The sequence below is a fragment of the Antechinus flavipes genome, chromosome 1 (assembly GCF_016432865.1).
Source record: "Antechinus flavipes isolate AdamAnt ecotype Samford, QLD, Australia chromosome 1, AdamAnt_v2, whole genome shotgun sequence".
Classification (NCBI taxonomy): Eukaryota; Metazoa; Chordata; class Mammalia; order Dasyuromorphia; family Dasyuridae; genus Antechinus; species Antechinus flavipes.
Genome location: NC_067398.1, coordinates 230,734,013 through 230,760,054, shown reverse-complemented (window position 1 = coordinate 230,760,054; position 26,042 = coordinate 230,734,013). Strand labels below are relative to the sequence as shown.

Sequence of the window (26,042 nt, the reverse complement as noted above, 5' to 3'; positions counted from 1 at the left end):
ACTTATAGATAAATGAGTAATTACTATTGGCATGTAGAAGATTTTCCATTTCACTAAATAATTAATATTTAATGAATTTGGGTGGGACTGGGAGCTACCTAATGAATGGAAAAGATTGCAAGTTTATTAATGAAGATAAAACTAAATAAATAGTAAGAATCAGGTGACAAGTGGGGTTGATTGATCTATAATTGGATTTGGTCAGAATCCAGATCTTATAAACTTGCTTTACCTTGTTGAAAGTGGGAAATGGTGTTGTATCTTTTTACCATCTGCTACATATCATGATTGGTATTTTTCTTTTTTTTTTTTTTAATCTGCACAAGAGGTTTTATTTTATCTCTCTCCACTAATTTTGGAAAACAAAAAGAAGTTTCTGGAGAAGGAGGGGAGATAAAAATTCCTATTTCTATGTATGAGTCATTTCCAGAGCCCAAAAATGTTATTTGGAGATGCTAGATGGCGTTTAAGAACTGAACCCTATTATGCTTGTAACAGAATTCCAGTAGCACGTATAATTTGATTTATTACCAAAAAAAAAAAAAAAAAAAAACCAGCCTGACAGGGAGCTGAATTTCTTGACATTAAAATAATTAATGTAGCCCCAGTGCCTCTGGGACCAGGAGAAGTGCATGATGGGAATTGAAGTCCATGATTGGAATAAAATCTATCGGATTGAAAAAAAATACACACCAGGACCCCAAGAAGAAGGCGCCGAACTGAGCGGCTAGGCAGGAATTTGGAGTTCAGTTTTGGGGAGGAGCATAGCTATAGTAGCAGCAGTGACATCCCCAGATACCAACAAGAAGACAGAGAGACAGACAAGCATAGATAGGGCAGTGGATGACAGTGTCCCCATTTCCCTACTCAGGATTTAATAAGCTATACACAGCTGAGGAGGGAGGAGGGACTGCAATGGGGAATAGAACTAGACAGCTGGAGGAACAAGCCTGGTAGGTATCCTCAGTGCAGCCTCAGCTTTATGTAAGGGAATTCAGAATGAGACCATCAGGTTCCTTTAAGAAGTGAAGAGAAAAAAAAAAAAAAGAACTGAGGAGAGCTTTAGGAAAGATTATTATATGCTTTCTTTTTCACTTTCACCTCCCGTTTCAGTTTTAAAGGACAAATATTTAAATCTTTAGCCTTTGTTCATTCTAAGCTGTTTTTTCCCTTTTTTTTCTCATTTAAAAAAATAGTTTTCTTTAAATAGAGTTAAAATTTTATCTCAGTTTTTCCCCATATAAATAACTAAGTAGAGAGAGTGTGGATTGTGGGAAGCCATTAATAAATCAAGGATCCTCATTTCTGGCATGATCACCCTGTCTAGTCTGGATGCAAGATTTGTAGATATTTTAATTTTATTTGTATTTTGTTGTTATTGCTCAGCTGTTTCAATAATGTCTTCATGATGCCATTGGAATTTTTTTTTTTGCAGATATAGAGTGGTTTGCCATTTCCTTTTCCAGCTCATTTTACTAATAAGGAAACCAAGACAAACAGGGCAAAGTGATTTGTCCAGGGTCATACAGTTAGTAAGTGTCTGAGGCTGCATTTGAACTCACATTCTCCTGACTCCAAAAGCTGGCTCTACCCACTGTATCATCTAGATGCCTCTCATTTATTTGTTATTTTAATAATCTATATTTTAAAACTCTGTGCAAAGAACCCATATTGATCCAGGAAAACTTTGCCTCTAGAGCTAAGACAAATTCCGGGGCTATAAACTGTCTAAAGGACTATAAAACTGTCATACCCTTGGTTCCAGCAGTCTCACGACTAGGTCTGTATCCCAAAGAGTTAATGAAGGAGGGAAAAGGATCCATATGTATAAAAATGTTTGTAGCAGCCCTTTTTGTAGTGGCAAAGAACTGGAAATCCCATGGATGCCCATCAGTTGGGGAATAGCATAATAAATTATGGTATATGAATGTTATGGAATATTATTGTTGTATAAGAAATGATTAGGAGAATGATTTTAGAAAAGCCTGAAAAGACATATCAATTGATGCTGAGTGAAATGAGCAGAATGAGGAAAACATTATACAGAAACAGCAAGATTATCTGATAATCAACTTTGATAGACTTAGTTCTGTCAGTGATCCAAGACACTTCCAATACACTTTGGATGGAAAATGGCATCCTCATCCGGAGAGAGACCTATAAAGACTGAATGCAGATCAAAGCATACCATTTTCACATTTTAATTATTTTTCTTTCTCCTGATTTTTTCCCTTTTATTGTGATTTTTTTTTCACAACATAACTAATATGGAAATATATTTAAAATGATTATCTATGTATAACCTATATTGGATTGCTTGCTATCTTGGGGAGGAGGAACAAAAGAGGAGAAAAAAAATTTTGGAAGTCAAAACCTTACAAAAATGAAAGTTGAAAACTATCTTTACATGTCATTGGAAAAAATAAAATACTTTTAAGTATTAGGCAAAATCTGAGCTTTTTGCAATAGTCTGTGTTGCTTAGACATTGGCTACCCTCCAAAGGGAGAGAGAAGAGAATATAGCCAGAGGGAAGGTGATACCTAAAACCTTGAATGGTCACAGACATGGTGTGGGAGGAATTGGCCCTCCCATTCCCTAAAGGGGGATAAAAAGTTCTTCTTAACCAACTTTGTCCTCCACAGAGATACCTAGTTATATTTATAAAAAATTTATATAATTATATAATATTTATAAAAATTATGTAATATTTAAAATTGTTTCACTTCACCTGTCACTCTGCTTATTATGCCTTAGGAAGCTCTCTTCTACAATAGTTTTGGCTCTGGCCATTCCTAAATTGAGTGTAAACTGGGGATTGTCTGTATATTTGTTACAGGGAATTGAGGATGAGGCTGACACTGCTACGTCTTCCACCCAGTGTGCTGATATGACTTCAAATATGATCTCAGACTTTTACTAACTGTGTAACCCTACTTAACTTTTACCTTCTTCCATTTCCAAATGTACTTCTATTTCCAGCTTCTACTTCCAAGTGTAAAATGGGGATAACAATAACATTAGACTCAAAGAGTTATTGAGGGAATCAAATAAGATAATATTTGTAAAGTGGCATTAATTAATAAGTATTTGTTCTAATTTTTTTCCCTTATCAAATACTTTCAGGATAAAATCTAAATTTCTTAGCCTAGTATTCAGTAGTCTGGCTCCAATCTACTTTTCCAGCCTTATGCCCTGCTAACCATCTTTATCACTAATACCATTAAACTCCCACATGTGCAAGGTCCACAGTAAACCAGCATTATTCTGAATTCCCTGTGACAAATGTTCAGATAGCCCCCCACTTTTCCTTTCCTTCCTTCTTTTTATCCCTGATTCTTCATTGACTTCTGGATCTCAGGTTCTGGGCCACCCAGAGATGAAGCTACACTGGTCTTTGCTTAAGGAAATGATTCAACCCTTGCACATACACATGCATTTTTTTTTAATTTTTATTTTTTTGGCAAGGCAATTGCCCAGGGACACACAGCTAGTAAGTGGTAGGTGTTAAGTGTCTGAGGCTGTGTTTGAATTCAGGTCCTTTTGACTTCAGGTCCCATGCTCTATCCTACCAATCCCCCACACCCCCCACATTTTTGTGCTGAGTTAACCCACACATTAAAAAAATTTATTTAATTTTTTTTTATTTTCAATACATACACATAATTTTTCAGTATTGACCCTTGCACAGCCTTGTGTTTCAGATTTTCTCCCCTAGGTGGCAAGCAATCCAATATATATTACACATGTTAAAATATATGTTAAATCCAACAGGCGTAAACATATCTGTACAATTCTCTTGCTGCACAAGAAAAACCAGATCAAAAAAGAAAGAAAATGAATAAGAAAATTAAATGCAAGCAAACAGCAACAAAAAGAGTGAGGATGTTATGTTGTGGTTCACACTAAGTTCTCACAGTCCCCTTTCTGGATGTAATGGACTCTCTTCATCACAAGATTAACCCACACTTTCAATAATATTCTTCATGTCAAAAATCATCCATTTATGTTCCAGATTTAGATTTCAGTGTGACTGAACTCAATGTATGGCTGAGGTTAGGCTCAGAATATGGCTGGGATCAAGGATTCAGGGAGTGGCTGGGGATTAGGGTTCAGTTGGTGGTTGAGTTAGGACCCATTTGTGCTTAGAATTAGGGTTCAATTATGATTGGAATGGAGAACAAAGAAAAGGATCTAATGCCCAACCAATCTGCAAATAGGCTGAATAGAAAATATTGCAACCAGTAGCATTTAGTGAAAAGTGCTCAAAACCCTCTCCGACATACCCAGCTTGCAACCCCTTACCTAGGGGTTGAACAATAGCTTAGTTGATTTGCTACAGGAGAATGTGCATCTGTGTAAGACCCTTCATTGCCATGACATCATCCCTCTGTACTTCTTGGGAACCCGTGTCTAGGTCCTACTGGTTGGAGTCTCAGACTTCCTGAACCTCTACTTACTTGAGCAAATACTTGTCCAGACGAGGTGAGGGTGCAAAGCCACTGAGGCAGGAGGCCAGCAGGAGCCAACCTCGTTCCTTGTTGCTGATGTTGGGGTTCCGCCACACCTGATTGGCCAGCTGGACCAGGATCTCATCCCTCAGCTCAGCCTTTGCAAGTCCTTTCTGGACGATATAGTTCCCAAACAGGTTGTCCTGAGCTCCGTGGAGGTGGGGGTCACCCATGAAGCGCAGAATCTATAATCATTGTGAAATCAGACCCCAAATCCTCCATGACTCCAGTAAAAATAAACACTTTCCTAGTCCCTTCTACTTTCATAGAAGACTCTCACCAAAAATTACCCTGTTCAAACTTAGGCCAAATAACTACTCATTCATTCAACTTGCTTTTGAAAAGAGTTTTCCTTTCTTGCTCAAGATCTCTAGTTCCCCACTGTCTATAGGACTATGTTCATATTCCTTAGTATGACATTCAGTGCCCTTCAGAGCTAGCCTGATTTTCATAGAACCACAGATTCAAGAGATTCAAGAGACTTCTTTGAAGGGAGGCTATTCTTTCTGGTCTTATTTTCCCAAGTCCTCCTCCTATATGGACCTTCTGCTTCACTTTTCCCTATGCTGTTTCCCTTACCTGAGATAGCCTTCCTCTTAATTACAGTCATCCACATTTATCAGGTTCTTCTCATTTAAATAGTATTTTGTCTGACTAAGGACTAAAGAAGTTGTGGATTTGCATGCAGAGAGAGGGAAGAGACCCTCCTCACTAGAGAGAACCTTATCTCAAGGAAATCAAAGATCTAATCAGGAAAAAAAGTGCCTTGTATACACAGTATAGTCACTACGTGATTATTGCTTCACTCTCTTAAAAATCTCTAATTTTGTTATATGGAATACTCCTTTCACTTGTACAGATTACAACCCCTTTTATACCCTTGTATTACAAGGTCATAAAATCTAAAAAGTGGGAGGGACCTCAAAGGTCATCTAGTCTGACCCACTCTAAATTTGACTTCTTGAAGTCTCCACCCATATATGACATTTACTCCCCCTACCCTATTCATGTTTTAATTTATGTCACTGCTAGTCTCTGAGGAACAATGGAGATCTCAAAAATAACTTCTCCTGAGCTCTGGGGAGCTCATCATCCAGTCATCAACATACTGATGAACCTTTACAAAAATGATCTAGGCTGGGTTTTGGAAATGGACATTAAGCTCTTTAATGGGCTATACTCAAAGGTCAATATGGACCTTTGTACAGAAATATGGAATCTATATTCGTTGGAATCCCAGCTCATAAAAATGGCTGGTGCTTAAGGCTTACAAAGCACTTTCCAAATAATAATTTATATGATTCTTCCAACAACTCTGGAACAACTCTATCACTTCCCCCATTTTATAGATGAGAAAACTGAGGCAAACAGAAGTCAAGTGACTTGTCCAATTTCACACAGATGGTTAGAAATATTAAAAAGGGAATGCTTATTCAGTTTTCTGGGAACCCTTTCAGAGATCTGTAGCTCTTATAATCTGTTTTACATTTTTCTGTGTTATCCATCAATCTTGACACAGAGCTCAGTCCAAAGTGGTTGCTAAGTGAATGAAATAAATGCATTCCACACAAATGACTGTCTTCTTGTATTTAGTGCTGCTTTCAGATCTGATTCTTTGTGACCCCATTTGGGGTTTTCTTGGCAAATATAATGGAAAAATGGTTTGCCATTTCCTTCTCCAGGTCATTTTACAGGTGAGGAACTGAGGCAAATAGGTGAAGGGATTTGCCCAGAGACTTTCACAGCTAGGAAGTGTCTGAGGCCAGAAGAGTGTTTCTAATTCTAAATCTTGTGCTCTATTCACCTGTACTTACTAAGTTGGTTAAAATTTAAAATTAAAGGAACACTACACTAGAACATCGCCATTCACTAATATATAATATTGGATGAGTATCTTAATAGTTTTTTAGCCTCAGTTTCTTGTTTTTAATTAATTTTTAACTGATTTCTTTCCCTTCCCCCTTAAAACAAAGGGGGAAAAAATCTCTTGTAACAATTGTAACAAATATCTTTTAAAAGAGATCCCTAAATTAGTCATCTTATAATGGCTGGAAGATCATATAAAAATGTTTTATAATTACTAAGTACAATATAATCATTAGCTATAAATTGTTTCTAGACTTCTAAAAGAGTTTAATGGCTATTAGCACCTTCTTGATTTTAAAGGTGCTGTGAGACAAAACTCTAGTCACTCCATCCTAGTTATAGCCCTGCCATAAAGAACTTTGTAAACTTTAAGGCATAAAGAAGGTCCGTGTGGTATAACTGCACCTGGATTTAGGAGAGATCAAGATTCAAATCCTACCTACAACACTTACTAGATGGATAACTGTGGGCACATTATTGAACCTCCCTAAGTCTCAACTTCTTTCTATATAAAGTGAGGCCCTACTTTTTTCCAGGGCTGCTTTGAAAATGAAATGAAATAATCTATTACTGAGCTCTGTAAACCTTAAATGATTATATAGGTTGTTCCTTTAATATTGTTTATTATGTTAACTATATATTAATTAATGTTATTAATAAATAATGGTTTTTTTAAACAGCTGTTTAAAAGCTATAAAAACTTAAATCTGCTCTAAGACTTTTGAGACTCCTGTATAAATGCCAGATTTAAAAAAAATTATTTTGATTCTACCAAGAACATTTATAGCTGCTTGCTAATTCACCTGCAACCAGGGAGGATTAAGAAAAAGCTTGATACAGGAGACTGCATAGGATGATTCAGGGATCTCTTGCCAAGTTGACAAGTCTCTCAAGCTGAGCAAAGTTAAGACTTTGGGTACCTATAACTGCTGAACAGTATTGACATGGTGAACTTATACCTAGAGTAAATTGTGCAATTGTAACAAATAGTTTCCTCATCTGTGAGGGGAGATATCTAAGTTAGCTATCTCACAGGGTAGGAAGATCATATAAACATGTTTTCTAGCGTAAAATCACTTTTGTCACATTCAGGGTGAAGAGCAGTAAAGGATTAGCTATTGATATGTTATTATTGAGGAGAAGAACAAGACAAAGGGAAAGATTATGTAGCCAAACCCCCTACATTCTTAGATGGTGGTAGCAGGAGTGACCAGAAAGGCAGAGGATTGGATGCTTCCCTCCTCTCCTTACAGGAGGCCAAGGTTTGAGGGCTTTCCCTATCCATCAGTCCTTCAGTGGGTACCAGGAAGCTGGGGAACAGTGTAGAGAAAGGAGTCACAGAGTACCAGTCTAAATTCTAAGAGCTTGCCCTTGTGTCTTGAACTTACCAACTTAAAGATGCTGATGGCTTCTGGGTAATGTTCTTTCTCTAACCTGGTAAGGGGACTCTGTAATGGCTCAGTAAGCATCCCAAAGGCTGGATCCTAGGGACAAAGATCAGGGTGATGGATGGTCAAGGAGGGCCCAGGAAGAAATCAATGGGAACAGGGGAAAGGAACACAGTGGGAAAGGGGAGAAGAGAATATTGTGCAAAAAGAGTTAATGAAGGTAAGGGTCTCTTCTAAGTAGATTAGGGAATGATCTCAGGGTAGTCCTTAGGCTCTGACTCCTATTCGTCTGTTGCCTTCCTCCTGACAGATACTGCTTCCCCTCGACCCCCAGCCCTAGAATGCTGAAGAAGAACCAGGGAACATAATGACACAATTTTGTTGTGTCTTTGTTTCTCTAGTGCCTTGTTCCCCTATCTTCTCCCTTTCAGGAACCTTTACTCTGCTTTCTTTATCAAAAACAATTACAAAATTTAATCTAAAAAACACTTATAAAGTTCCTTTGCTCAGTTTGTCTGGAAAGGATTGGTCCCCATTAACGCACCGTATGACAACATCACTTTGGAGATATCCTCCTAGAGATTTTGCAATTTAAAAAAAATTTTTAAAAATTTTGCAAACTTAAAAAATTAAAAAAATGCCTCATTCCTAAGAAATTCAGTTCTAACGTGGTCATTTCAGGAAACACAGAATAGGGAGTGGGGAAGGCAAAGTGATGGGGTTGAGAACCTTCTTAGAACTCATTAAATCACATCCCATCAGGTCCTTACCTTGAAGTGGGCCTGGACATACTTGACCATTGGATAGTTGTTGATGTCGAGGGGCAGTGCAATCTGAGGATCAATCTGCAGCTTGGGAGTACGGACAGAAACCACGCAGTCTGCATTTGCTTGTTTGTATACTGTGGGCCAGAGGAAATAGAAATAGGAAGGCACAGGGGCTCCCCTGCTTTCCATTGCCATCTCTTCTCCTACCTGTGACTCTCCCTTAGGCACTAGAATCCCATCCATTCCCTTTTCCTCTTCAGAAGCTCCCTGCAAAACTGTGCATCCTCACTGACTGATACCTGCCCCAACCTGGGACATAGGACAGGGTTAGGCAGCCTCTCCCAGATCCAGGAAACTTCTCTGACAGTTGTCATCCCTTCTTTTAGTTTAGGCCCTCCCTGGATGTCACTGTTAATCTAATAGCCTTCTGGCAAGTACAGACCCTCTCCCCACACTTCCAGGGTCCCTTGCCCACCTGTCACCACCTGGAGGAGTCCTGCCAGCTCAGCGGGTACCTCAAGACAGGCCACATTCACCACTTCTCTCTTGGTCAGTTCCTGAGGAATACAACACTTAGGGGGGAATTCTTCTTCCTCCCTGGTTCTGGTCTCCTAGCTTCAGGGGATTCTCAGGACCCAAGTTTTAAAGAAACTGGGGACAAAAATGGCTACTCATCCAGGGTGAGCACCAATTTATACTCTCAGAGTAATGATGGGAGAGTGGATGGATACTCAGCATCCCTCATTTACTTGGTGAAAATAGCATATATTTATGATTTCAAAGTAATTAGAAATCACATAGGGCTAACAAAACAAAAGATAGTATTTCATGAAGAACCTCAGAGTAATGATGGGAAAGCGTAGATACTCAGAATCCCTCATTTATTTGGTGGAAGTATCATATATTTATGATTTCAACATTGTTTTTTATTGTGCTCATTGGGATCTTCATTCATTCATTTATTCATTCAACCAGCATTTATTCTCTCTACAACTAGATTATAAACTCCTTGAGACTCAACAGAATTATATATGTTTTGTATCATCAGTGTCCAGCACCTGGATTTGTCGAATGAATTAAGTAGATGTATGAATCGGCATTCTTCTCCCTTCCTCACCCCCAAAATACCCCTTTCTCTTGAGTCCTCCAGGACCTGGTTAAAAACTTGGAGACCAAGGGTAGGCCCTTGGGTTTGCCCATAATTAAGAAGGATGTCTCAAGAGGATGCTCCCCAGAAAAGGTGCTTATATTCCCAGTGTTATCTTTGATAGGTTTCTACTGCTATTCCTCCAATCAGGTCTAAGACTCAAGCTCTGCATCAAGGATAAATCTGAGCCCAACTCTGTGACAATATTAATTCCTGGATATGTAGCTGTTACTTTACATCTCTCGTCAATATAGTTTCAGACTATTATTTGCTTAACTGTGCAAAAAAAAAAGTTGATGTCAGCACATTGGTGGATCTTCCAACTAATTCTGACTTTGTATTATGAGGAGCTAGGCAGTGCAAAATTCTATTGGTTTGTTGTTATTAGGTTTCTTAGTCATGTCTGAGTCTTTGTGACCCCATTTGGGGTTTTCTGGGCAAAGATACTGGAGTGTTTTGCCATTTCTTTTGCTATTTCATTTTACAGATGAGGAAACTGAGGTAAGCAGGGTTAAGTAGCTTGTTTAGGCTCACACAACTAGTATCTGAGGTTGGATCTGAATTCAGATCCTCCACTGAGCTAGCTGACTACCCCAAAATACTGCACTTTGACTTAAAAGGCTGGAATCCAACATCCCTATTTTTATTATTTACATGGTTTTGGGAAAATCAGCTAATTTCTCTGGGTGTCAGTTTCCACATCTGTTAAATAGGATGTTGGACCAGACTATTTCTAAGGTCTCCTCCAGCCCTAAATCCTATGACATAAAGTTTTCAAGATTCATTGAGGTTCCCAGGAGACATCAAACTTGCTTTCCCTGTGCCCTCATTTCAGGCCTTAGGCAGCAAGGCAAATCATCAGCAAACATTTATTGACCCAAAGCCAGCCCTGGTACCTCAGGGAGGATACAGAGGAGACACTCCCAGAATCATAGGGTTTTGAAGGCTCAAATGATACATTAATTATGATATTTCCACTATAAATCCTACCCATCCTTCAAAGTATAAGTTTAGCAAACTCTCCTACCAGAGGTATTAGTCCTCCTGAATACTCCACAAACTTTTGCTGACTTGGTATATTGAACTCGTGACCTCCTTAGGATCAGCTTGACCCTCTCACCATTCAGAAGCCCGACAAATCCAGTTAATCTCTGATTATCTTTCTCTTCTGCTATTTATTACCAGACTTCGCACCCATTTTTTCCCTCTACTCTCCCAGTGTTATTTTTGGTGGTTTCTTCATGGGAGAATTTAGGAATAATACAAGTGTTATTCTGAAACGTAGAATCATAGAACATCAGAGCTAGAAGGGAATCTTATTGATCCTTTAGTCTAGCCCTTTCATTTTAGAACAGAGAAAAGTGAAGCTCAAGAGAGAAGTGCCTGGCGGATTTCTGAAATGTAAATGCTCACCTGGAAAATTTAACGACTGATTTTTGAGAGCCAGTTTGAGATGGCTCCCACACACTCCAGTGTATAGCTCTGTGTGTTTATTATTATGTATATTTCTTATTATGTCTCTGTGCAGTGTGAAAGGAATGAAAGAGTTGGGGTCCTTCCTGCAAGGAAGCCGGGCCCTATAGCTGAGTACCAAGGCCCTGAGCTCCCCTTGACTTTTCCTTCCTCCCCCCAGATGGTCCATTTGGGATGAGCAGGGGTTTTCCAGACAAGCCCAGCCTGGTTCCAGGGGTATTTGTATGTATGAGGCTGGTGGTAGATATTGGGTTGACCTTACCCTTAGGTACTGCTTTTGGTTCACATACATGTTCACCAGAGATCTGAACTTGATCAAATTCCTCTTCATTTTCCGATACTTCTTCCTAGGGGGAGGGAGGGAAAATGGAGTCAAAGCATAGGCAAGGTATAGATCTCACACAAGTACCGGCCCCTAAGAGCAGGAGTTCCGAGGAAACTCAGAACTGCCCTCTCTCCAACCACCCAAGAGGTAGGCAGGATCCCAGGTGTGATATCTCCTGTGTGAGCAGTGCTGGGTGCTTGTCAGAGTGCCCTATAACTGCTTACATGCTCACACAGCTGCCAAAAGGATGTTTCCAAAGCACCCATCGGATCCTTCTACTTTTCAGGACTATAAGGTTCTATACCTCCCTCTGTTTGATATTACAAAAGCCCATTAGATTGTAAGCTCCTTAAGCGCAGGGATTGTCTTTTGCTTCTTTTTGTATCTCCAGCACTTAGGACAGAGCCTAGCACAGAGTAGCTGCTGAATTCGTGCTTATTTTGATTGATTTATGGATTAAATGGGGCTCCAGACTTCCTTCCCAGTCTTGTTTTATGTGACTCCCTTTCACTCAGCTAAACTAGCCCTATTGCTGCCCATTATATATGACACACCACTGCCATTGCACAGACCATTCTCTGTGCCTGGAATATATTCTCTCTACATCCTGGCCTATTGGAATCCTTGTTTTCCTTCAAGGCTCAGCTCAGATGTCACTTCTTACATGAAACCCTTCCTGATTTCCCCTATAGCTGCTGCTGTCTTCTCCTCCCAATTTATCTTGTGTGTGTGTGAGTGTGTGTATACACACACACATATATATACACACACATGCATACAGCAATATAGATACATTATTTATTGTATATGTACATATAATATCTGTATAAAATACTCACGTAAGACACATGTATACAATACACATGTATATGCAACACATGACACATGTATATGTAGATATAATACATATAACAAATATTTATATATTCACACACATATACACACATGCATACAGCAATATAGATACATTATTTATTGTATATGTACATATAATATCTGTATAAAATACTCACGTAAGACACATGTATATAATACACATGTATATGCAACACATGACACATGTATATGTAGATATAATACATATAACAAATATTTATATATTCACACACATATAGATCATGTATATATGTATATTCAATGTGTGTAATACATACATGCATATATGTATATAAATATACAAAGATACTGGAATGGTTTGTCGTTTCCTTCTCCAGTTCATTTGACAGATGAGGAAACTGAGGCAATGGGTTAAACTACTTGCCCAGGATCACACAACTGGCCAGATTTGAACTCAGAAGGTGAGTCTTTTTGACTCCAGGCCTGGCACTCTACTGCACTGTGCCACCCAGCTGCATGCATGAGTGTGTACATACTGTTTCTCTCATAAACTCCTCCAGGGTAAGGATTCTTTCATTTTTCTCTTTTACCCCTGGACAGTGCCTGATATACATTGTATGAACCTTAAAAAGCCCTGTTGGTTAATTGATTGCTATCCAAAGTCCTTTGGGAGAGGCAGAATGGGAATTATTTATTATTCTTTTATGAAAAGGAAAGAGAGGCAGTAAGACATAAAATGGGTGGAACGAGGAATTTACAGGATCAAGAAGACCTGGGTTCGGATATTACCTCTGACATATTACTCCTGGGAAAGATTATTTAACTTCTCAGCATCTCAAGTAATTTCCCAAGACTGAGTCCTACAGAGATTTCTATTTGTATCTATGTTAGGAATATGTATGAAAGGAATTCCCACACCAGAAGGTCCTTATTGAAGCGAGGGATCTTTCCCATGTGACAAGGACCCTGAGGCTTAGAAGAAATAACATCCCGGTTGACAAGGCTAGAACAGAGCTGGGATCAAACCTTGATTCATTCCTAGAGCAGAGAGTCCCTTCAGGAGCTCTTCCACATAAAGTCCCATAGGCACAGGGACAGTCGGCTTGCTCAGCTCTGAGATCCGAGTCCAGCTCCCGGCAGGGAGAACCTCCCCATCTGCACCGCGGGCTCCCTCCTCCCATAACAGACTACCCCCCTCTCTCATTTGGCCACAGCTTCTAGTTCGCTCCGCCGAGCCCAGTACCTGGCAAGGTAGCCCCGAGAGACGCTCTGGAGGAGGATGATCTTGCGGCGCAGAGAGCGGAAACGCCTTTTGATGAAGAAGCCCCGGAGGCAGCGCTGCAGCGTGAGCACTGCCAGGTGCAGAACTCGGTCCCGCATGCTCTCCAGCAGCTGGTACAGGTGTTCCTTCAGGAACAGCTGCGGAGGGGACAGAGCAGGGCACCCTCGTGTCACAGACCCCACGGCTTAACGAAAAGAGCCCTTGCTTTAGAAGCAGAGCGAATGAGACGGAACCCTAGATTTGCCATTTACCAATCTGGGGGCAAATCACTTAAGGTCTGGGGGACTCCGTTTTCCCATTTGTAAAATTAAAGGTTTAGGCAAATGGGATCTAACAAGTTCCTTCAGAAAACCTGGGTCCAAATTATGGAGCTGTGAAATTTCCTGTGTGATCCTGGACAAATTCCTTAATCTCTCCTGATTTCAGTTCCCCATTTCTAACATGGGAGGGGGCTGGACTAGATGGCCTTTAAAGGATCCTGCTAATTAAATCTAGGACAATTGTTGATGATGATGATGATGTTCAGTCCTGTCTGACTCTCTGTGACTCCATTTGGGGTTTTCTTGGCAGAGATACCGAAGCAGTTTGCCATTTCCTTCTCCAATTCATTTTATAGGGTTAAGTGATTTACCCAGGATTTGCACTCAGGGGGATGAGTTTTCCTGACCCCTGGCTCCATACTCTACCCATTGCTTCACTTTAGCAGCCCCAAATCCATGATCCCTTGAGCCTAAAGATAGATCTATGATCCTCTACCTCCATCCTCAGGTGGGCCAAGGCTCAGGTCATTCAGTCACTGAATAAATTTGTACTAAAGGCTTTTTCTTGCTGGTGGAGGAAAGGTAAAAGAAAAGTTTTAAACTAACAAAAATATATATTATTTAAGCTGCAAAACAAATATGTAAGGAAGGTAGTACAAATCTGTGATTATTTCCCTGGAGGCAAAAATATGAACTATAAGGAAATTAATCTGCCCAAAGGAGAATTGAAGGTAAGTAGAAACTGACAACAGAAGATGATAGGAGAGACTATGATCATTTGCCTATTTGCCTGAGGGGAAGGCTGCCCCAGGATCTTCCTTTTATTCACAATGACTTTGAGCTCTTCACCTCTGCCTCTCTATACTCCAGGTAAATCTGTATTTTTAACAAGAAATAATCATAGATTCATAGAATGTGTGTTAGGGCTTAATCAGACCATAGAGATTTTCTAGACCAAACTCCTCCTTTTTACAAATGAGGAAACTGAAACCCAGAGAGATCAAATAGAGATCTGAACCTGTCTTCTCTAAATCCAAATCCAAACCTTCCCTTCCCCCTTTCCTCTTCTCCTTCCTCTTTTTCCCTTCCCCTTTTCCCTTTCCCTCCTCCAACCTTCCCTTCCCATTTAACAGAGCTTTAATGATGGCAATTTAGGCAAGCATCAGTGGGAGTGGCTTAAAATGAATGCAGACAGTAATTGTTTTTGCTCTGGCCCAAAATTCTGAGTCTTTCCCCCCTTAGAATAATTCTCTTGAGAAGGCAGATCAGGCCATCTTTTGTCTTAATTATTGCCTAACCTTTTATCACTGAATGGGTATTGCCTCAGACAAACTGAGATCTGGGGAAGACCTTAGCTTAAAGAGGCTAGGGTCTCCCACTGTATCCGGGGGCCATCTCCAGTCATCTTGACCCAGATCTTGCCATTGAACTCCAATGAATCTGGAGGAAAGAGGCTGATAACTTTGCACAACTCCCTCTCACTGAAATCCAATTAACTTGCAAGTCAAGACATCACTCTCATGATGTCATTAGTCTTCTTTCAGATCAAAGGTCAAGGTCAAACAATAACAGTGGGGATGAGGGTTAGGGAAAGAGGCAATGGAGAGGGAAGGAGACAGAGACATTATCAATACATAAATAGCTTAATACAATAAATATACAATATTTAAATTGTCAAATACAATAAAATAAATAGCTTAAAATAACTAAATTAAATCAACTAGTTTTAGGAAGGAATAGTTGATAGCTGAGAGTTGTCCTTATAAAAACAAGGATAATTGAAAGGTGGGATAGGGTGAGGAGAAGGGGTGATGAGAAGGAGACAAAGTTATTGATCAGGATAGGAGCTCTAATGGAGTATTAGGAAGGTGACAAAGTCAGTCTAAAGATTTCCATTTGACCAGTCAGCCCTTCCTTGAATATTATGATTGATAATTAATCAGGTAGGGCTACTATCATCAATCAGGCAATAATAGTAATTCCTAATAGGTGTCAGGTATCGTGCTAAGAGGCACAAAACAATTTCTGTCCTCAAGGAGCTCACAATCTAATGGAGGAGACAGCAAACAAACACATATATACAAACAAGTTACAACCAGCTTAAATAGTTATGCAGTCCCTGAGATCTGGATTCCTCCTTACCTTGCTGACCCCGATACAGTACATTCGATGGGTGACTGTGCAAAGTCTATTGAGCACTGAGACACAGGCTTCCCCAGTAGCTGGTATGTCGTGTTTCAGAGACACCAGGCATCTGTACCTGAATGTGAGTGGAGAATCCCAATAATCATTGATCTCTGCTTAAAATAATTATATTCTTTCCCTAATTTTCCTCTTTTCCCCAAGATGCTATTGCTCCCTGACCCAATAAAAGATGACAAACACGGATTTTCTATTATGCATTATTTTACAGCATCTTGGGCTCTCTGTATTCCTCTGATAGTCAATTGTGTTCTGTGAATTGAGAGCTGCTATATTCGTCAGTTAATAGGAATTTTAAAAGTAATCCTCTTCCCCAGTATCCCAGCATCCAGAAGAGTCTGGAGCTAGTATAAAGAGAAAACATTTCTTTTCGAGAGATGAGGGGAAGAGGGATGGACCTAGGGCTTAGTGCCCCTTCCCCTCCTAATGTTGTGCCACAGTTTCCTTTTATTGTTCTGCTTCAGTTTCTCTAAATTGTCCTGCCTCAGTTTCTCTAAAATTGTTCTGCCTCAGTTTCCCTAAATTGTTCTGCCTCAATCCCTCTAGTTGCAACACCACTTTCTGCCTATTAGGACTGATATAACTTAGGGTTGGCTACTCTACGGTCATAAACTGTAAATTTTTAATCTCAGATAAAGGGGAGATCTTCTATTCTAGATATCCTGGCTCCTAAGTCCTTCTAAGTTATCAAGAATTTATGGTCCTCGCCCCCCAATCTGTCCATTCCTGGAAATTACGGCTCATCAGTGCATACTCTACTAGAGCCCTATAAAAAAATCATTAAAATCTCACATTGGATGCTGAATTTTATGAGACAAAAGTCCAATTCAGCCCCGGGGGGAAATGGATTCTGCTCTATCCTCAGACAACCTCTTCCTCTCAGAAATTCAAATAAAATATAAAAAACTCCTTAATCTCTATCTTGCCTCAGTTTCTCTGGCATTATACTATAGGGAAAATTTCTGATTTCCTGACCATGAGCAGGGAAGGTTCCAGGTTTTCTCCAGGTATTAAGGCTGGATCTTGGATCCCCTGAGCTCCCCTCTATGGGAGTGTGTGGGGGTACCTGTCAATGAAGACCTGGAAAGGAATGCGCACAGGGAAGCCCTCCTTTCGGATCCGGATAGTCTCCATGACCCCTGAGTATCGGAGCTGTCCCATCACCACATCTGGCTCAAATAGATCAGGCTCCTATGGTGGAGAGAAGACTTATTAGGCTTCTCACTTATCCACCTTTCCTATTGTTGGAGAGTTGGAGCAAGACAGCAGAGTAATAGGATTCAAAAAAGAGAGGGAAAGTGAGTCCAATTTTAGCCTCCTTTGCCTGACATTCAAGACTTCCATGTGATATAATTCTCCTGTCCTTTCTGGTCTCATACTGCTCCTCTTCTCAGCTCTGAATTGGGCCCTGCCCTGCCCCTTGGATTGTATCACTTGGGTTGCACACCTCCAAGCCTTTGCTCTTGCTGTTCCCAATGCCTGGAATGCCTTCCCTTCACTCACTCAATTTCCATCCATACTTTAAGAACTTAACAAAGGGTGACCTCCCCTTCTGAGTTCTCAAAATGCTTTCTATTTCTCTTTGCAGTTACTATATATTATTTTATATTATGTTTATCTGTATATGTGACATGACTGTATACTCCAGGAGGGCAAGGCAAGGTGTCTTATTTAAACTTTGTACCTCCTCCAGTGATTAATATAGTGCTTTTGTATACAGATCTGTGAACTTGAAATGTTGATAGAGAGATTAGGAGAGAAAGGGGGAAGTGGGGAGAAATGAAGGAGGAAGAAGAAAGGAAAGGGAAAAAAGAGAGAGGAAAATAAGAATATTATGTGTTTCTGGGGAATGGGGAAAGGAAAGCCCAGGGTCTCACTACCCAATTCCCTCCTTCTTCACCACCCTTATCCCCTTACCTTTTTGTGATTGGGTTTGAGGCATCGAACAAACAGAGGGTTGCACCTGAGAGTCAGGTAAGAAAGTAGGCATAAGACCCTGCAAATCCAGACTTTTCCTTCTCTCCTGTCTCTAAATCAATGCTTCTCAAACTTTTTGGGCTCAGGACTCCGTTACACTCTTAAAAATTATTGGGGTCCCCAAATAACTTTTGTTTATATGGATTATAGTTTATGAGAAATTAAAATTTTAAAATAAATTATTTTATAAATGAATTTTAAAATATGTGTCCATTAAATAATAGTAAATCCATCATATATTAATATAAATAACATTTAATGAAAATAACTATTTTTCCAAAACAAAAAATAATTCATGAGAATTGTTTTACATATTTTTACAAATCTCCTTACTGCCTGGTTTAATAAAACACATCTGTTTCTGCAGTCTCTTGTGAGATATTGTTTTTGCTGAAGTATATGAAGAAAATTTCTCCATACTGGTATGTAGTTGGAAGAGTATTTTAAGAGGCAAATAACCTGACTTCACAGAGCTGACCTCACAGACCCCATGGAGGGGCAACAGGAACTCCCAGAGGGGTCTGTGGACTACACTTTGAGAACTGATGCTCTAGTCCCTTCATTCCACCCTCCTAGTCACCTGATCCTGCCACAGAAGAGTAATTTTATAACCAATCCTAATCAAAGCTTAATAAACTACCCATGGGAAAGTAACTGCTCTGCTCCTTCCCTCCAACAAAATTTTGAGCTATCCTTGGCAGGGCTGGAGGCTGGCTAATCAGGCACTCCTCTGCCTCAGGTGCCCTTCCCTGATGAGGAAGCAGCTATGACCCAGAGATTTTGGTCTGCCCCTCAGGGCTCCTTTCACCTCTCCATCTTGTCCACCAGGTCCAGGAGAGACTGCTGAAACTTGGCAGCCACAGTGGGAGCCTTGTAGAGACGAGTGAGTGTGTTATTCTTCCCCAACCGATGATGGGAGATCAACTGAGCATGACTGGCAAAGAGATGAGCCACAACCTGGCACCCGCAGAGCCAGAGGGAAGGAGAGAGAGAAGGAGAGAGTGACTTTTCTGTAGAGAAGTCCATGAGCAGTGGGTGGGAGGGAGAGTGCGTAGAAGTTTGGGGTAGCCACAGGAACAGGATAGAGGAAAGGAGGGCAGAGGAGACTCCTTAACCCTCAGGCCCGTCACCCAAGGGCACGCCAACAAGAGCTGATCACCCCTGCCCCCTCCCCCAGCCCAGCAATACAGGAAGGACCTTAGCATGCATATATGTATACATCTCTCCAGCCTTGGACATTTTCATTCATTCATTTCCTCATTCAACGGGTATTCATTTAGTGCTCCCTGAGCACACCCAGGTGCTGTATTATAATATGGGAACAGATACCAAGACCAAAGCAAATAATTTCTGCCCTCAAAGAACTTACACTCTATAAGAGAAAACAACAGGTAAACTGATGGGTCAATATAAAATACAAACAATAAAATATCCAACCCATGAAATAATGTCAAGGCCAGTGGAAGGGAGATACCTTTCTAGAAGAAAGAATTCTGGGAGAGGTAGGGAGAGTGATGGGGAGAGGAAGATGGCATGTTGGGGAGAACTCACTTGAGTTTTACTTCGGACAAACAGGTCTAGTACGTCCTGCCTCACCTGATCGTAATTTTTGTCTAGGAATTTGTGCACCTGAAAAAAATGAAAATTAAAAACAAATGACAGGGTGGGTTAAGTAACTCCTGCAATATTAGTCACTCCATTTGATGGATGAGAAAATCTGTCCTGCAGAGGTCAAACAATTTAAAATCATAGAATGTTACAACGGGAAAGGAATCTCAGAAACTAATCCCATTGTTTTCCAAATAAGGATACTGAGGTCCTGAGCTTTGTTAACTTGACCAGTATCTTGACTAAGGTCACAAAATAATGTTAAATGGTGATGCCGTATTCAAATTGGGGACTGTTTGATCATAGAGACCCAGATACTCTTGAGAGGTAGGATACTATAATGGATAGAGTTCTGAGCCTGAAGTTAGAGAGACCCAAATATATAGTAGCTATACACATTGCAATTCTCTTGAACCTCAGTTTTCCTTCCTGTAAAATGAGGATAATAACAATATCTATCTTACGGTTGTTTTCAAAACCAATAAAATCCTTAAAACAATATATGAGAAAGAACTTTGAACACCTTAAATGCCATAGTATGAGCTTATTTTCATTTCCTGGGGTTCTGAGAATGAAGGCTCTATATAAGTCTAATATCACTTTGAATCCCCAGCATTGAGCATGGTGTCTGGAAATAGGAAAGCTCAAGTCAAACATAAAAGTTTTGACTAATCAACAGGGATTGTGCCACTATATACATTAAGTATAAGTACAAAGAATAAAATAATTCCTTCTTGTCATGATCTTGGAGAAATTTCCAATTCAGGGATTCCTGGGATCACTCTCCAAGCCTCCCCCCAATAAGTCAGAACAGATAGAGAAGTGGAGACAGATAGATATGTTTGGAGAGGTGAGTCTCTCACCTGGTAGGTGACTTTGCCAGCATAGTGCTTGATGGTGAATTCAGGCAGGGGCATCTTGGGCTTGGAATAGAGAGGGTTGGAGCCATGGTGGTAATGACATTTCTGTAGGAAAGTGTGGTCTGTGGCCTGGGGAATAGGGATGCCCAAGCAGTGATCAAACAAAGGAAGGAGAAGGGGAAAAGGGAAAGAAGGGAAGGGTCCTTTGCCTGGAATGGCCATAAAACATTAAAATTAAGATAGATCTGCCTACTGGACATTTGTACTTGGATGTTTCATTGTTACTTAATACTGTATGTCAAATATTGAACTCATCCTTCTACTTCCACCATACTAGCTCTTCTTCATAATTTCTCTATCTTTATTTATCTATCTCTATTCCTACTCCTCTACACTACTGATTTCCCTTACCACTTATCCCTGACTATTCTCCACTCTTTGTCTCCCATATTCATTCACCTCAACATATTTAATATCCTTTCATTCTCACTGCTATTACTCAAGTATCAGTTCTCATTACCTCTTCATCTAAATTTTCTTTTCCCCCACCCTGAGCCAATTGGGGTTAAGTGACTTGCCCAGGTTCACTTTCTTAATAGAGATAAAATAAACTTTCTTAATAGAGATTTCTCTCTTTCTTCCAATACATCTTACATACCACTACTAGACTGGGTTTTCCTGGCACACAACTCACTCCAATGCTCAAAAATACTCAGTGATTCCCCACTGCTCAGGCAAGTTAATCTGAGGGGATTTCCAGAAAAAGGTGATTTTTAAAAGAATTCCTGTAGTTACAACTATGTTCTCTCTAGGGAGTAGTCAGGAGAGAAAGTCTATGAGCCTTACCTGGGGGAAGCAACTCTGGTCATCTAGAATCCTGAGGATACCATAGGGCTTCAGGCAGATAAGGTTGATACAAGGCTGGTTGTCAGTGAAGGTGATTTCTCTCCAGTCTATTTGCTCTCGGATGTACTCATCCTGGATAAAAGTTGCCCACTCCCAGGTTTATATAAGTTGTTTTTTGGAGGGGAGGGTGAGTAAGGTGACCCTTTCAGAAGCTTCACCCAGTCCCAGTTATTTTATCCCCACAGAACCTAATATAAAGTTGGGCATACAGTTGGAATTCTGTACATGAATCTTTGAAAAACCTGATGAATATCATGCTACATCCTCAGAGTACAAGGAAGCATAAGACCTTGCTCTTCATGGAGCTCAATATTAGCTGGAGATAAAATGTGTGAGATGATGAGAAGGCAATTTATTGTACTCTGAGGAATTCAAAAATGGTGGAAAGCCAAAAGGCTCATCTACTTGGACCTAAAAGGATGGGTAGAATTGGAGAGGCAGAGAGGAAAGTGGAGACCATGGAATAGGGAGCATTATCCCTACTTCAGGGTAGGAGGAATGGAATGAGCAAAGGCATAGAGGCAGGAATACTTTATAGCTTGGTTTGGGAGAATCTCTCCTTCCTCTCCTGTGCTCCCTTTTCTGGGTCCTCTACAACTGATTTCCTGACTGAGGGCTATGCCCATCAATGAGAGAAGATCTGCCAATGAACTGACTGAATGGTGAAGGAGATGGATGTCTCTAAGAGACCAACTCAAATCAAGACAGAAAGTTAGAATCAGGAGACCCTCCGCCGTCCCCAGGTCCCTCCCAGGCTCACCTGCTCCTCTTGGAAGACAATCTTGTTGAAAAAATACTGTAAGTACTCATTGGCGTAGTTGATACACAGTTGCTCAAAGCTGTTGAAGCTGAGATCCTGATCACAGAAGAACCCAATTACAGGCGTCTCAAGAGTGGGCAATGGGGAAGAAAGGGCGAGCATAATACTAAATCTCAGGGGTTGATATCATTAATCAACAACAATTATTAAGTGCATCCTATGTTCCAGGTATAGGGATGAGAGTTAGCATGAAAATGAAAAAAGTCACAAGCTTACATTCGAACAGAAAGATAGCATTTAGTGAGGAATTTCCTTTTGTGTCTTTCCTCAATCAAATACCCTCCCTCATCATTTACTTCCACGTGATCTCATATTTCATAACAAAGACTTGGCTCCTGCCATGGATTAAATGAGACACAGACCGATGAGAGCAAAGAAGAAAAAAGAGGAGAAAATAAGAACCAACCAATCAGTCAGATCTATCAGACTAAAAGAAAAGACAGGCAGACAAAAACTAACAGATGTGAGAGATACAGGTGCAAAGGACCAAGACATACAAATATAAGGATAGACACATTCATCTAGAGTCTGTATTGAATTTTTGAGTCTCCTGATGCTCAGCCATGACTGAGATCCAGCATTAGTATGCCCTATTCCTTGTCCAAGATATTCCATCTTCTAAATTTTTTTCTGGTATTTCCATTGGCTGTCCCCCATGGCTACAATGCTCTCCCTCTTCCATCTCATCTTTGCCTCCTGGCTCTCCTGGCCTCTTACAAGTTCAAGCTAAAATCCCACCTTCTATGGGATCCCTTTTATTTTCAGATTCTCCTTAATGTTAGTCCTTTTCCTCTGTTGATTATTTCCAGTTTTTTCTGTTGATATCTTGTTCTGTATAGTTGCTTGTATATATAGTCCCCCATTATTCTGAGTTCCTTAAAGATAGGGACTATTTTTTTCATTTTTCTTGGTATCCCCAGTGTTCAACATAGTGGTTGTCACATGTTAGGTAATTATTGGCTGACTGAAAATGGTGAATTCTCTGGACAAGAGAATAAAGGTTGGACCTTGAATCTACTCTTCCCCTCATACCCACCTCAAAACCATAGATATCCAAGATGGCAATAGAAAGAGCATCCTTCTGGGGATAAACCAATGTGTTGATCCTGTCGATAAGCCAGCCAAACAGCATCGAATACAAAATCTTGGCAATAGCATCTCTGGAATAAAGAGGATGCTTGATTGGACTGGAGAGAAGGAAGAGGAAAAGGAAAGCAAGCAAGAGCCTGGGATAGACAAGGGAGAGCAACCCTGGGGGAAGTGATCTAATTAAAGACACATAGTCCATGTGTATGGGCCCCACTACCGTACCTGGCATCCACGGCACTTTCCACAGTGAGAGGAGTATAAATCTTCTCTCTCATTGTCTCCTGAAGAGGAATGCCAGAAAGACAGAGCCAAGGATGAGTTTATTCAACAACTTCCTGATACACTAATTTGTGGGGTTTTAGTTTAACTTTGACCTGACAAGGCTGGGGTGGGGAATGGGAATTTTCTCCCTTTTATAAGTAGGGAAATCGAGGCTCAGAAAGATCTAATGCCTACACAGTCTACCACCAGAGGAAACTATTTAGTAAGATAATTCAAGACCATCCTAAATCATCAAAACAGGAAGGGTTGTGCCCTTTTGCAACACATGATTTCTTGCCTTTTCATAGGCTACTTCTTTATTCACTTTCCAATATCTTCTCCTTTCTTTTGGCTCTTTTATATCTACTTAATGTTCAAGGTTTTATAGATGTTTTAATTGTAAAAGTTTTATTTTTCATTGATTTTATTTATTTAATGAACTATCATTTATCATTTAATTGTCATTTATCATTATCACTTTCTCCTAACCCTGGCAGCAGCTGTTCTGGACCTTTTCTTCTCAATCAATCAACAAGTACCTATTAAGAGCCTAACATATGCTAGGTACATTGTGCTAGGTGATGGGGCTACAAAGACAACAGTGAAATAGTTCCTCACCCTCAAGGAGCTTAAAATCTAATGGATGGAAATAGCATGTAATCTATGGGCATGTACAAAATAGTTACAAGATAATTTAGGAGGGAAGAGGTATTGAATAGCATTTCCTTTCTTATATTTAAAATGCATGCATGCATACATACATACAGGTATGTATGTGTGTATGTATATGTATGTGTACATACAGAGAAAGAGAAAGACAGAGAGAAAGAGAGAGAGAGAATCTTATACATAAGCCATGAGAGTTTATCAGAAGTCCTAGACTCACCCCTGTGTAACTGCAAAGCCAGTTACCTCTGCCAAAAAACTTGACAGATTTAGGTTCGATCATAGTGAGATGGCTCTTCTGTCTTCTATGTTAGCCAGATGCATAAACTTGTTTATTCTTTATTTCTATCTTTCCATTAAAGTTCTTTTATGTACTATACAATCCTGTTGGTCTGCAGAAATACTAAATTGTAGGATGATTTCAGAGAGGCCTGGAGAGACTTACATGAACTGATGCTAAGTTAAGTGAGAAGAACCAAGAGAATATTATACAGAACAACAGCAAGATTATACGATGATCAACTCTGATGGATGTGGCTCTTTTCAACAATAAGATGACTCAGTACAGTTCTGATGGTCTTGTGATGAAGAGAGCCATCTACAAGAGAGAGGACTGTGTGGACTGAATGTGGATCACAACAGTATTTTCACTTTTTTGTTGTTTTTGTTTGCTTGCACTTTGTTTTCTTTCTCATTTTTTCCTTTTTGATCTGATTTTTCATGTGCAGCATGATAATTGTGGAAATATGTATAGAAGAAGTACATGTTTAACATATATTACGTTACTTGCCATTTAGGGGAGAGAGTGAGGGGAAGGGAGGGAAAAAATTTGGAATACAAAGTTTTGCAAGAGTAAATACTGAAAACTATTTATGCATATTTTGAAAATTAAAAGCTTTATATAAAAATAAATGCCAAGCTGTGCATATTTTGTTTAAATCTTACAAAAAAGGAGAAGTTAAACTTTTTTTTTTTTTTTTTTTTTTTTTTTTTTTGCTGAGGCAATTGGGATTAAGTGATTTGCCCGGGATCACACAGCTAAGAAGTGTTAAGTGTCTGAGGTCACATTTGAACTCGGATCCTTCTGACTTCAGGGCTGGTACTTTATGCAATTATACCAACTAGCTGTCCTTAAAGAGGTGAGAGGTTTGGTCAGGGGTAGAGGGGGAAGCCAATCTGGGGGCTTGATGCTCTTAGGACAGATCAGGAAAAGAGCAGCATTTGAGTTTAAGCCTGGGATGTTATAGATTAGGGATTCAGATGTTCCTAGAAAAAAATCATGATACATTGATAGGAGCAAGATGCCTCGGAGCAGCATGTAGGTAAGTTTTCTGTCATTTTCTGTAATTTTCAGTTATTTCTAATAGGCTAGATTTCAAAAGAAAGCCACTCCCTTTGAGGAGAGAGAAAGCTGAAATCATGCCAGTCTCCACAAAGGAAGCTTTCCCACTCCCCAGAGTGGCTCATTAGCAATATCTACTATACATACATACATATATTATTTATTTCTATTGTCATAATTCTTATGGTTATTACTATTAGTTGTTTTAAACTAAAATTACAAGAGCAAACTCTTTTGTGGGATATTCTTTCCTGTTATTTTATTGGTCCTTCATTATCAAAGAACAATCATAGTTCAAAGGCAATGTCTTTATTTGCCCATCATTTGGATTTAAGTAAGGCAGAGCTGAGCAAAGTCATCCTTATTCTCTTCTCCTAAATACTCTTTGTTATCTCCAGCACTTTGCACCCTGCCTGAGAAGTACTTAATAAATTCTTATGCATTAAGTAGATAAAAG

At 39.8% G+C, this 26,042-nt stretch overlaps 1 protein-coding gene across 1 annotated transcript in view; it reads right to left on the bottom strand.

The window, feature by feature from the left end:
* Positions 1-3,703: 3,703 nt before the first annotated feature.
* The window catches only part of MYO15A (myosin XVA), a 60,014-nt gene continuing 37,675 nt past the window's right edge, over positions 3,704-26,042 (bottom strand). Inside the window, exons 13-28 of the mRNA XM_051997830.1 lie at positions 23,539-23,597; positions 23,264-23,387; positions 22,168-22,263; positions 21,348-21,479; positions 20,505-20,630; positions 19,585-19,662; positions 18,842-18,990; positions 17,974-18,019; positions 17,123-17,247; positions 15,997-16,114; positions 13,556-13,731; positions 11,413-11,497; positions 9,006-9,087; positions 8,534-8,664; positions 7,764-7,859; positions 3,704-4,694 (exon numbers count right to left, since the gene is read on the bottom strand). Coding sequence (XP_051853790.1) covers positions 4,455-4,694; positions 7,764-7,859; positions 8,534-8,664; positions 9,006-9,087; positions 11,413-11,497; positions 13,556-13,731; positions 15,997-16,114; positions 17,123-17,247; positions 17,974-18,019; positions 18,842-18,990; positions 19,585-19,662; positions 20,505-20,630; positions 21,348-21,479; positions 22,168-22,263; positions 23,264-23,387; positions 23,539-23,597 — 1,863 coding nt within the window. The 3' untranslated portion in view covers positions 3,704-4,454. The remainder of the gene's footprint in view (positions 4,695-7,763; positions 7,860-8,533; positions 8,665-9,005; positions 9,088-11,412; positions 11,498-13,555; positions 13,732-15,996; positions 16,115-17,122; positions 17,248-17,973; positions 18,020-18,841; positions 18,991-19,584; positions 19,663-20,504; positions 20,631-21,347; positions 21,480-22,167; positions 22,264-23,263; positions 23,388-23,538; positions 23,598-26,042) is intronic.